This window comes from Petromyzon marinus, chromosome 16 (assembly GCF_048934315.1).
Source record: "Petromyzon marinus isolate PM22_M1 ecotype Great Lakes invasive population chromosome 16, UKy_Petmar_22M1.pri1.0, whole genome shotgun sequence".
Lineage (NCBI taxonomy): Eukaryota > Metazoa > Chordata > Hyperoartia > Petromyzontiformes > Petromyzontidae > Petromyzon > Petromyzon marinus.
In genome coordinates, this window is record NC_133682.1 from 9,455,048 (window position 1) to 9,467,534 (window position 12,487).

General features: G+C 43.3%; 1 protein-coding gene across 2 annotated transcripts in view; it reads right to left on the reverse strand.

Moving 5' to 3' along the window:
- The window catches only part of LOC116942849 (uncharacterized), a 65,812-nt gene that overhangs the window by 38,419 nt on the left and 14,906 nt on the right, over positions 1-12,487 (reverse strand). For both annotated transcript variants that reach the window (XM_032955219.2, XM_032955218.2), the window contains exons 3-7: positions 6,894-6,944; positions 5,044-5,090; positions 3,077-3,149; positions 2,228-2,309; positions 338-470 (exon numbers count right to left, since the gene is read on the reverse strand). In XM_032955219.2, the coding sequence (XP_032811110.2) occupies positions 338-470; positions 2,228-2,309; positions 3,077-3,149; positions 5,044-5,090; positions 6,894-6,944 (386 nt within the window). The remainder of the gene's footprint in view (positions 1-337; positions 471-2,227; positions 2,310-3,076; positions 3,150-5,043; positions 5,091-6,893; positions 6,945-12,487) is intronic.

Below are 12,487 nucleotides of genomic sequence, written 5' to 3' on the forward strand. Positions count from 1 at the left end.
GGCGAGGGAAGGTCATGGGAGATTGTCATGCGGTGTGAGGGGAGATGCGGAGAGGTTAGGGAAGTGAGGTGAGGGAAGGTGAGGCGAGGGGCGGTGAGGCGAGAGGAGGTGAGGCGAGAGGAGGCGGAGGTGAGGTGAGGTGAGGCGAGGGGAGGTGAGGAGGCGAGGTGAGGTGAAGAGAGGAAAGGTGAGACGAGGGGAGGTGAAGAAAAAAAAAAGAGGTGAAGAGAAGGGAGGTGAGGAAGGGGTGGGTGAGGGGCGGTTATGCGATTCAAACGCAACCAAAGCGGGGTGAGGTGAAGGTCAGTGGCGGGAGGCAGTGGGAGGCAGAACGCACCCGAAACTGTCCAGGATGGCCTCCTCAGATGAGCTGTCATGGTTCTTGCGGCTGCGATAGAGCTCCACGGAGGCCCGTAGTGTCTGCCTGTTCACCTCAAACACGTGCTCGTACAGCAGCTCGTACAGCACCGCTGGCGGGGGTGGGGGGGGGAGAGCGAGCCAGGAGATGGACAGAGAGACACAGAAATGGCATTCTGGTTGTATGTATGTTCAAATTATTTCGCACCTTACGTAGCTAACCTTGCTAAATGGAGATGTGGGGGCATCGAGGCCCTGCGTTCAATAAAAATATACTCTTACACTCCAGAGGTATGCGTCGAGTCGTGCGTGCGTGCCAACCGATTAATTACAATTCGTGTTAAAAAATTATTAAATTATTACGTTCATGTTACGTTTAAGCTCAAGGGGAAAACCATACTGGTTGGAACGCTGCGAACACATGATCGAAGCAATATAAACAAAAATCAAAGTCGAGTTGAAATATATATTTTGCAATTAAATCACAGCCCCAATTCATAAATACAAATCGAATCTCTGGAGGGTTGAATTGCTACATGTTTAATCATCGCCATCATTGTTAATCTCGGTATTAACAAAAGACTCTTAACCGCTAGTACAGCAGCATGAATGCAGCCGCTCCATCAAACGCAGCGTCATGCAAATCATTCTCTTCCGTCTGGTTTTCAACGTTAGCATTTGCAAGGTATGTATCTGTTGACCGCAGTCGAAAAGCAATCGAGGCACTGCGGAAGGTGAAGAGATAAACATCTACGCCACTTCTCGCGTTCGACTCAATATGCGGTTCTCAGACAACACACGATCTGTAAAGGGGCAACGACATTTAACAGAGACAGACAGACAGGCTTCACACCTCTCCCCCCCCCCCCCATCTTTCCCTACCCCTCTTGTGTTTATTAAAATAAAAGAACAGCCAACCTTTGTGATATTCCAACTGTAGGCTCTGTGATTAAGGATGCCTACGACCTGGGCCGTGTGTTTTTTTGTTGGAACTGTGCCATGCGTTTGTAAATCGTAAATAATGAAAATGGCATAAAAAAACCGCAAAGCTTCACCACACGGTGCGATAGGTCAGGATATGTGGTTAGATGGGCACTGTCGTGAACAATAAATAAAGCTTCCCAACAGCAAAATCTTGCAGAGGTTGTAGCTAATATTGTTTCAGATCTCCCTGTCACAATGTCATTAGTAGGCAATGTACTGCTCAATTGATTGATCGATTCAACAATTAAGAGATTCTCATTGATGCAAGCCTCAAATTGCACGTGTAAAAATCAATTGCTTCGATTTACGCAAATCACATTCAATTGTTAGATTCACTTCAATTGAACAAAAGACGCAGTGTGGGAATAACATACGAGGCAGACAATGATAAAACAAAACATATATTTTTTTTGTTGCTCGATGGCAAATTAATTAATTTCTTATTTTGCCTATCAAGGTCTAACAAGCAACAGATGTCCTTCCCCCCGCATCTCCAATTCGCAGAACATACATACGTACATATGTGCATACAAACTGCCTTGATTAACAAGCGGAAAATGCAACCGGTGAGAATATTATTGTGTTATTTTATTTTATCAATTTATTATTTTATTCTCATTCTATGTGACTTTGGTGAGAATATTATTGTGTTATTTTATCAATTTATTATTTTATTCTCATTCTACGTGACTTTAGTGAGAATATTATTGTGTTATTTTATTTTATCAATTTATTATTTTATTCTCATTCTACGTGACTTTACCGAAAGAACCAAAGAAGATGATTCATTGCAGTCACGAAAGCTTTAAATCGAAATGCAACCGGTGCCCCATTACGTCAAGAGAAGGCAAAGCCCTTGCTGCGTGATCCCAGTTTGTAGGCTCACCCTGACAGATCCCAGCGACGGCCGGGAACTTCCGCGAGTAGACGCTGTCGTAGTGATTCCCGTTCGAGAAACACAACAGTATCTGCCAATAAAGCCACGAATCATGTACAACAACAACAACAAAATCCTTACAAATCTATACGTCATTCATTAGCATTACATACCCTGGCATGCCAAGAGGAGGTACAGCAAAAAAAAATATGTGGACTCCACCTGTTCTGCCTCTGTGGGATAGAGTGCTTTCCCCCTCGCACGCGTGGGTTTTCTCTGGGTGCTCTGGTTTCTACTCGTGAAATTGGCAACACCTTAATATATATAGAGGACTGCAAAGCTTGGGCAGTTGTTGGCACCGGCGCATCGCATGGCTGCCTTCCTGCTTGTCTGTGACTCCTTTTGCCTCGGGAGTTGTTCTCTCCGTCTACGAGAACGAACTAATACCGAGCGCGTTTACAAGCCGAAATTAGCATTATACGGCAGAAGTGTACAACAGGCACATTCGCAAGTCGATGGTGAATCGGCCGAAACAAACTGCTTCATTTCATTTGCCCCTTTTGTTAGAACCACAAGTTTTCAGTAACGCTCATACGCAGTGAATATGTTTTAAGCCAAAGTAAGCTCCAGGTTGGGGAACGCATGCCGTGAGAACAGCGGATGAATCACAAGGCCCATGGTCGTGGTGGCCATTAAATAAAAACGGAATCAATGTAAACAAAAACATTGCAATGTTCCTACAGGTAAGTGGAGATATTTGTCCTGCTTCTCAGAGCAAAACCATTGACATAGAATTTGAACGTGCTCTAAGGACTGTGACATGAATCAATGGATGCGCTCAAGTCCGTCGATTCGTACTTTGTCTTTGAATCCATGCTCCGTTACGTTTGCTGGTGGTCTCCCCGGTTCTTGATAGATGATAAAATCTCGACTACGAGCAAAGGGAAAATTAAACAAAAATTACACAAATATAAAACACTTAGACAAGACACAGCTGACACTTGTGAAATGCAAGTGATCGACTATGAATAAACTATTAAATTATCACTCGTGGTTAAACACCAACCAACTGACATCGATTAACAGGTGTGGCTATATATTCTTGGTTCTTTCAGTAAAGTCACGTAGAAAGGAAACAATAAAATAATACAAATATAAAACAATAAAATTCTCACGACGTTTCGACTGCAACACAAGCAATCATCATCAGGTGTGAAAACCACAGCAAGAAAATTTGAACAAAGTGGCGGTTTTTTTTAACGTTAAAGATAACCGCCACTTTTTTTCAAATTTTAACGTTAAAAATAACTGCCACTTTTTTCAAATTTTATTGCTGTGGTTTTCACACCTAATGATGATTGCTTGTGTTGCAGTCGAAACGTCGTGATAATTTTATTGTTTAATATTTTTTATTATTTTGTTTCCCTTCTACGTGACTTTACCGAAAGAACCAAGAATATGAATCCCTGCAGTCACGAAAGCTTTAAATCAAAACAGGTGTGGCTATTAAAACTATTCACGAGCTCTGAATAAAGATGCTCCAGGGGTTAATTATGGACAAATATGAAAGAAAAACATAATAACCCACATCTCATTGTCCTGAAAGTATGATTTTTTTAAGTGTCCAGATGGAGTGCATGTATTAATTTACTCATTATGACTACGCTTCTGAGTGACTGGCACAGCCCCCCTCTAGCCTTCACACCTGATTGGCTCACAAGTGACGACTTCACACTGATTGGCTCACAAGTGACGACTTCACACTGATTGGCTCACAAGTGACGACTTCACACTGCTTGGCTCACAAGTGAGGACTTCACAGTGATTGGCTCACAAGTGACGACTTCACACTTATCCCTCTATATTTAAGACCGAAACAGGATTTCTCCACAAGTCTGTATGTCGCCTGATGATGCTAGTTGTAATTACTGAGCAAACGTCCTACTCAAATTGTAAATGTTGTGCTGTACTAGTAACGAATTGGCATATTTTGTGTACGTGACAAACCTTTATAAATGGCCGTGTCGGGTGGTGGCGGGTTTAACGACACATTTATATGTACGCAATCTAACCCAAAAACCTCGATTAAGACAGCCTCACTCTGCCGATGAGACAGTGAATGTCAAAACAGTTCCAGAATTTGTATGGATTAAACCAATGCAGCTGAAAAATAAATCACTCCCAGAAGGCCATGTGGACAATGGGATGTGTAAACAAAATCTCGTGTATCTTTACGAGTAGAAAACAGATATGGAAAGGAGGCTTATGCGAGGGGTAACAATTTCTTCCAGGACACTCCTCATGCATTCGCGCCATGCAGCCGATTGCTTTTCATGATTGAGGGCTGTCGATCCGGATACTGGTATCAAACATCCCTAACATACCCTTTTTCTGTGCCTCTAAAGCCTGGTACACTCAAGGACGCACGTTTCCAGACAAAATGTGTTTCCATCGCTGTAGGCGCAATGTTTCCACAAACAGAGCAACAAGTCTCCCAGATTAGCAGACCCGCGTGCTACTTTGAGAAACATTTCCCAAGAAACATTTCGCTTCTGGCCAATCAGCAGGCTCTGTGAGCAACGAGTTATCGTCGGTCACGTGACTGTGCAAGGCGTTGGTTTCTCAAGGTTTCTGAACGATTTTTTTAAATAAATGTTTTGAATGAACAATAAACGCACATTTGTGGTGGGAATGTGTATGTGGACACGCGTGGGGCTTAAGGCTTTTATGAGCATCGTTTACGTCATTGTTCAGTTGGTAAAATCGGATTTAGTGCCTTTAAGTCTTAGGCGGCAAAAGAAAATCCCGCCTCGCTGAGGACTTACCTGTACATTATGGAAAGTGCATTTATTTCTAAGTCGCCGCCCCATTCCTGTGGGAAGAAATCGAATGAGCCGTTTTTTTAAAAACTGATGTTCTTGTTAGGGACAAACTTTCATAAAGTTATCACTCACCCCCACAACCTCGAAATGTTTCTCATTGTCACCAATAATTTGCCAGGCCTCCATTGTGAAAGAGGTGATGCATCTCAATGGACTGAACAGAGTGCATAGTAAATTCTGCGAATTAATTTCAAAGTAATGCAGGTGCAAGCAAACAACATACTAGGGCTTGCGAGGATTCGTGAATTGCAATAGATTCTAATGTGCACGAAACACACGTCAAAAATCGCGCACCTAGCAACCGATTGTGTTCAATTTGTGCAAGTGACGTGCGAATTGCACATTAACGTACCAGTATATGAATACAATGAACACGACAGAACAAATGAGACAGAATGCAACAAAAGCCAGAGAAGGCAAATAAGATCGGAAAATTCAGACGAAACCCCCCATCCTCCTCCTCCCTCGATTCTTGTAGACAGTGGTGACCACGAATCGTGGCAAATTTCACCGAATTGGAAGGAGGAAAAAACAACAACACTGTACTGCATAATAAAAACAAATCAACACATTTGTCAATAGGTGTTATTGACACATTTGTCAATTGACATATTTGTCAATAATACCGCGTGGCCTTAAATTGGGAAATATGTAATAGGTGATGTTTTTGGCATTGGCCCTCCTTCATAGCACATTGAATGCACAGAATTAAATCTTCATAGCACTTAATGCGATGAAGATTGCTCAAAATGTTAGTGGCCCTTCATCGCACACTTTGTGCTACTTTGTGCACTTTGTGCTATGAAGGGCCATTGCTCGAAATTACACCTATTGTAATTTTCATTTTAAGGCCACAGTGTTCTTGACGAATGTATTGAATTTTTTTGTTACTTTGTACACCACTGCCAATGCAGTATAATAAAATAAATTTTATTCCACGTTTTTTGGGGGTTTAAAGGAGGCATCAATTTTGGTAAGATCGACGCAGAATGATATTTACACACACACGACAGGGAACCACACTGGGTTATGCAATTCGTCTCATCAACGACACACTGAACATTTTTAAAAAGCAGTGACAGGCATTTTCTCAAACGCTGATCACGACTTTCGAACAACAAAGCCCCGATACCTTAGCAACGTTCCTAACAATGTGACACACGCCAACTCCGCTTCAACTTCACATGGCAGTGTGGGTCATGACCATTAAAAGCAATTCTTGCACTCACAATGTACACTGAATTATCATCACCATCATCAGCCACGGTCAATCCACTGTTGGATTAAAGCCTCTCAAAGCCGCCAGCACACCTCATGATCCCGTCATGTCATGATCCACCTAATATTTGTGCCGCAGTGGCAGGATGTTAACTCCCTCGCCTGATTATACAGGTGTTCGGGGGTTTGATCCTGACTGACGCCTGCTGTATATTTGGAATTTGCATGTTCTCCCTGTGGTCGCATAGATTTTTCTCTGGGTGCTCCTGTTTTTCCCTCCACATTTAGAATCAACATGCGTTTAGAATATATGGCTGCTACAAATTTCCATATGATAAGCCATTTCATTAGAGCTATCATTTGTGGCTAGGCCACTTCTACAAGTGAGTCGGCCTTACCCGGTAACATAAAAAAAATCTCGTTTTAATTTACTTGCTTAATCTCAGAGACTTAAGTGGGTAAATAACTGGAATTAGAATGATTACATTGACCTCCCATTTGGCAAAGCGATACAACACAAGGTGACGGTGCAAATGAATACTGACAATGATGTACATCGTGACCATTATTATTACCTTCGGATTTGAAAGCTGCTGCAAATGATCTTCAAACGAGCCTTCGACGAACTGCAATGAAATGAAACCGTCAATGTAAACATTCATTCACTTGTTCAGAAAAGCGTGCCTAAACCAGAGTTGGGAGAGCCTACAGACCCCATAGGCCATATGGTGACCCATGACGTTTTAATTTACACGGTCCGCTGTACACACCAAGTCTTATCAATTCATCGAGCCCACAAACGATATTTATCCACCACTGCAAAAATCTTCACACTAATCGGGTACGAGCGGGTTATATTTTTTTTTACCGTAACACCGCGTATACAATTTTAGTGTGCTCCGTCATCGCCCTCGCTGCGTGGGCCTCTTGTAGTGACAGATGTGACTGAGATGCCTGTGTGTTAACGAGAGTCCCACCAAAAGTTATCTCAAAGTCTTATTCGGCCAACGCCTGCCAACTCGACTGCCGCGTTTGCATCGGAGGATTCACTCAACCTCCCGCACTGCGCTGCATTGGACACACAAACTATGACAGACACGATCAACAATATCATTGAATGTCTATCTTTAAAAAAAAAACACTGTTCGTAAAATGTAAAATAGATCATGCTTGCCAACACGTTTTCATGTGGAGTGGCGTTTGCTCAAACGCCGTGTTTATCACACGTTTTCATGTGGAGTGGCGTTTGCTCAAACGCCGTGTTTATCACACGTTTTCATGTGGAGTGGCGTTTGCTCAAACGCAGTGTTTATCACATATTTTCAGAGGGGGGGACACTTTTGACAATAAGACATCAGTGTGAGAGGCCGCCACACATTTGAAACCATTGGGTGGTTTGACAGCAGCACAATGGGGGTGTTGTCACGTGTTGTGTATTGTTGGGAGCCGCACTAAAGACCTCCAGGGGCTGCCAGTGGCCCACGGGCCTTGCAATGAAGTACACTAGCGTGGACGTTTTCTACTTTAGTGTTCGAGGCACAGAGTACGGCTCAATGGACAGAGCAACAAAGCTCCCTCCCTAAGTTATGAATATGCAAGTTTAAACCCTGGTCAGGGATGACACGGCCTCAACAGTCATTGTCATTCCTCAAAAATCAATAACAAAGCACCAGCAGATGAGACCAAACATGTTGACTGATAAGTCGTTTTACTGAAAAATGGACCTCATTCTTATCAACGGAATGTGGAATTTCCAAGAATGGCTCAAAGAAGCCAATGGAAATGAGCAATTCCCAGGATTTATTTTTAGGCAGTTCACGAGGCATGAATTAATCAATTATAATGGAATATTTCGCGTATGACATATGCAATTAGTCGTACGTGTAACTCCTCATTGAACACAATACATGCAAATATATTTAAATGACATGAAAATGTTCCATTTATGATCATGAAGTGAACAAAACTGAATGAACAAGACCGAAAACAAATCCAAGTTGAAATACAAACGAGTAAGGGAAACACAGACGAAAAAATATAAAAACTCATAAATCTAATCATGATCCTGAACGGTGACAATTCATGAAATTGGCGAAAGGGTGAATTATCACATATTACAGCAAAGGATCACTTTGATATTAAGCCAACCGCACCTCTAATGAGCGCGGATGGCTATGTACAGTGCAAATGAATTTCAACATACATACATATGCGTGCGTGTGTTATCCAATCATTCACTGGTTTTTTTTGTTTAATACTCATTCTAGATTGTCCGAATTAGCGCCAATGACCGTGGGGGCACTGTAATTAAAGGCCACGGGGTCCACTTAAGGGTCACCCCCAGTCGAAGGGAATTGCATGGAAATGCATCGGGTGCTCAATTCATAGAGAATGCACCACCTCTTTCCCTCTGGTCCCTCGAAGAAATGATGCGACTTAAGATATGCATTCCACGCACGAAATTAAAACCAGAAACGAGATGATGTTAACGCTGAATTCTGCAGTGACCCACACATTCCGTCCCCTTGCGGAATCGTTTAAGGACACGCTGCTGCCATTTGCATCTCTACAAAAAATGCTTTTAGTCAATTTCAAACAAAGAGTCGTACGCACCGCCTTCGGTGTGTTACGTGCACCGTTATGATAGTTTAACATGCGTTACAGCGCTTGCCATCTCAGGGATGTTCTCTCCCCCTTTGCCACCACTGTCATTAGTTTAGACCACCGGCCATCGTCCCTTCTAGCTAAGTGTCCGGTCCCAGCCCACTTGCTTTTCACAACAGTAAATAAGAAGATGAAACATTTTAGAGGCTTAATACCCTTTCCGGCAAGAATACAGGAGGTGTTAGAATGTTCAAACAGCAAATAGACATCAAGCATGCATTAACCACACATGCTTGTGGCAAAACATGCTAACAAACATGCTTTGATAATAATGTACGCATTGTCCTTTAAAAAAAACACTGATTGTCCTACACCAGAGACTCCTTTATGGCTCTGTCTCACCTGTGTCAGACCAGAGAACGCCAAAAGGTGAACAATACAAAGGCAATGCAGATATCAGAGCGTTAATAGCTTGGGTCACACAATTTAATATATGGGACCCTTTCCGCCAAGAATGTTTTCATCATCTTGCTACTCGCAAAAGGGCCCCGTAGATTAAATAAGAGGTCTCTATCTTGAGTGCGTTTTCAAATCCGTGTGTTCCTCCCCCTCTCCAGGTGTCACTCCAAGCATCATTCACGCTCCTTTTCACACTTATCAGCGTTTGTTCCATTTTGTGTGTCTGTGTGCCTATACATTTTTTTGTGTTTGTCAGGACAGTCCCATTATGACCATTAAAACTATTAAAACAATTACATACACACACAAACTGTTTTTGAGGTTCTTCGCGCATTTGGAAAATGCATACAAGCACAACTCGATTTATCTGCGTGCAGATTGTTTACAGGGCCCCTGATTGTGTAGAGAACTATATTTACACAAAGAGGCTCAATGAAGGCTCTATGAAGCTTGCATAGGGGAGGGGGCTTGATTCCTGTGTGTGGCGTTTGTTTGGATATTAGTGGTGGCTATTAAAGTGAGCATGAAGCAGGCACAAGGCCACACTATGGTTGCCTATTTTGTCTTTTGTTGTAACATTTACACACTGACAGAACCAGCGATGTTAGACACGATTGTACGTTAACGAAAAAAGAGAACTGGCTGGGTGGATAGTAGGGCTTGAAGCTATAGCAAATGCTGCGCGCACATGGGGCAGATAATACATGCAGGATATAATTCAGCAAATCGCTGCTTCAGTGACCGCATTCGGCTTTCATTTTTTAAAAAGACGCGACACAAACTGGGTGGCTGTTTTTCTCAGTGAGATCAAATTGAAATTAATGTTTTGGATAGCTGGCCTTGCACGCGAAAACAAATAAGATTGTTCCAGAATACTTTTAGTCAAGCTAACGTATACACGTAGCGAACGGCGGCGGTGCAGTGGTCTGTGCGGCGAACGACACGAGTTCATTCTCCGGCCATTGGTTCACAAGTGTGATTTCCCAACCGGTCCTGGGACCCTCCACCTGCCCCTTTAAACCAACATGCAACTGACCAGCGTGGTGAAGTATGGTCAAACAACCTCCATGACCAATAAAGCTTGGGGAAGCATTTAACCAGCAGTGGATTGACAAGCGAATATAAAGTACTAGCTTTACTACCCGGCTTCGCCCGGGACTTGGATTCACCACGCCCGGCCGCCTTTGCCTCCCCAGTGGCGATGTTCACACACCACAAGCAGTTACTCGTTTGAGGCTGAGTCGACCTAGGGGAGGCCCAGGACCGGTTCAAATAATCGTCACAGGCGGTGGGCGTGAGCGGGAATCGAACTCGGGTCGCCAGGTTCGTAGCGCGGCGCGCTAACCACTACACTACAATGCGTTACGCTTCCACGTGCGTGGGTCACGTGACGGATTTGACGTCACAGCTCACTTGCCGTGCAAAAAATATCTACATTATTGAGCTCCCCCCACTCCAACTTTGCCTTTTATATATATGGAGATTATTATCATGTATACCGTGAATCGTAGAGAACCCATTTCACTACAATGAAAAGTAAGAGACGGGTGTACATTGTCACTCTTCTCACAATCCGGTACTCGGAGCACTGAAAATAATAAAATGGCAAAATAATAGCATTGAGGTGGGGGGTTTTTTATATTCTCTAACATGTAAATAATATTCTGGTAAAAGAATGACATTAATAGAAGCACACATTTTAAAGTTTAAACCGTGTCAGTCTTCGGCATTCCGCTGCTCCCACATCTTTGGTGCCGTGATCTATGACACGTCCTCCGAACATCTGACGCCGCCGTTTCAATTCAACCCGGTGTTTATTTGTTACATGGAAAATCCCATTTAGCCAGTTATTTAGCTCACTGCTGTGGCAACGGCCCGCAGCGGCCACCAACAACAGAGTTGGGGTGGTGAGGAGCCCAGCCAGCAGACAGCCAGAAAACTCGAGGCACAGATTATTTAAATAGCAGCATGATTGTAAAGTATATTCATTCATTCATCACACATAGTCAGCGATGAACGGTTTCGCCGAACATGTGACTTCTTGCGACAGCATTCGAATAAACTGCTCTGGCTGCCATACACCGGTGTCTCAACTAATTTGTTTTATCCACGCATCACGGGAGACGACCACGGGGGAGGTGCCATTCCTTGAGGGTCACAGCTTTCACTTCGAACATGGACCGCCAATTGAAGGGAGTGCAATTTTCCTGAAGTTTGCACATCAAGACGGGTCGACGTGTCCACAGTGACAGTCGTCCCCCTTGAACTAAGCTCTCAATCGTTAGGGGACCGGTCGCAGATGCAACGGTGACATTTCTGACAAAATCGAATCATCAACATGCCAAGAAGGCGTCTTTGACATCGCGTGTGGAAGGACTGCAGCCGATTCAAATCAGCTTGAAGCAATGTCCAAGCCTCCGCACCATACAACAAAACTGACCAAAAACAGCACTGGTACACTCTCAATTAGGTGGTCAGACTTAAACGTTTCTTAAACCCAAACGTAAACCACGTGGTAAATGTGATTATTATATATTTTTTACATCATCAAGGATAAATTGTGGTGACAAGGAACAACATGAGCACAACAATCACAAAATATAGATGCCGTAACAATATCAAAGTTCTAAGAAACACAGAGGAATAACGGAAGTTTGGAATTGCGTCAAAGAGACAGGAAGAAGAGGAACACATGAATCGGGGAACAAACACTAATCGGAGGGATTATATTGACTGGGTAAAAAAAGTCAGTGGTCTTGGGCAGAACACTGAAAGAGATGATGCCCGTTGGTGGACGCTCATGACAAGAGTGGAAACCAAAAGACAGAACATGCCTGACAGTGTGTCTACCACAAAGATGGAGTGATGACAACAGCTCCAGATAGGATGATCGATAAACGAGACTGGCATTTGGTCCAAATGGACTAAACCCCTTCCTTCTCGGGACAGCAGCCAATGTCTAATGGGCATCATGGGAGACTAGGCTCTAAAGAAAGCTGTCCTCTGGTGTGGACCAATCAGTTTCAAAGACAATGCATCATATACTAACAGAGCATGTTTTTTTTGTTTGCATGTTCACCACAAGTATGTGTGGTTAATGCAAACA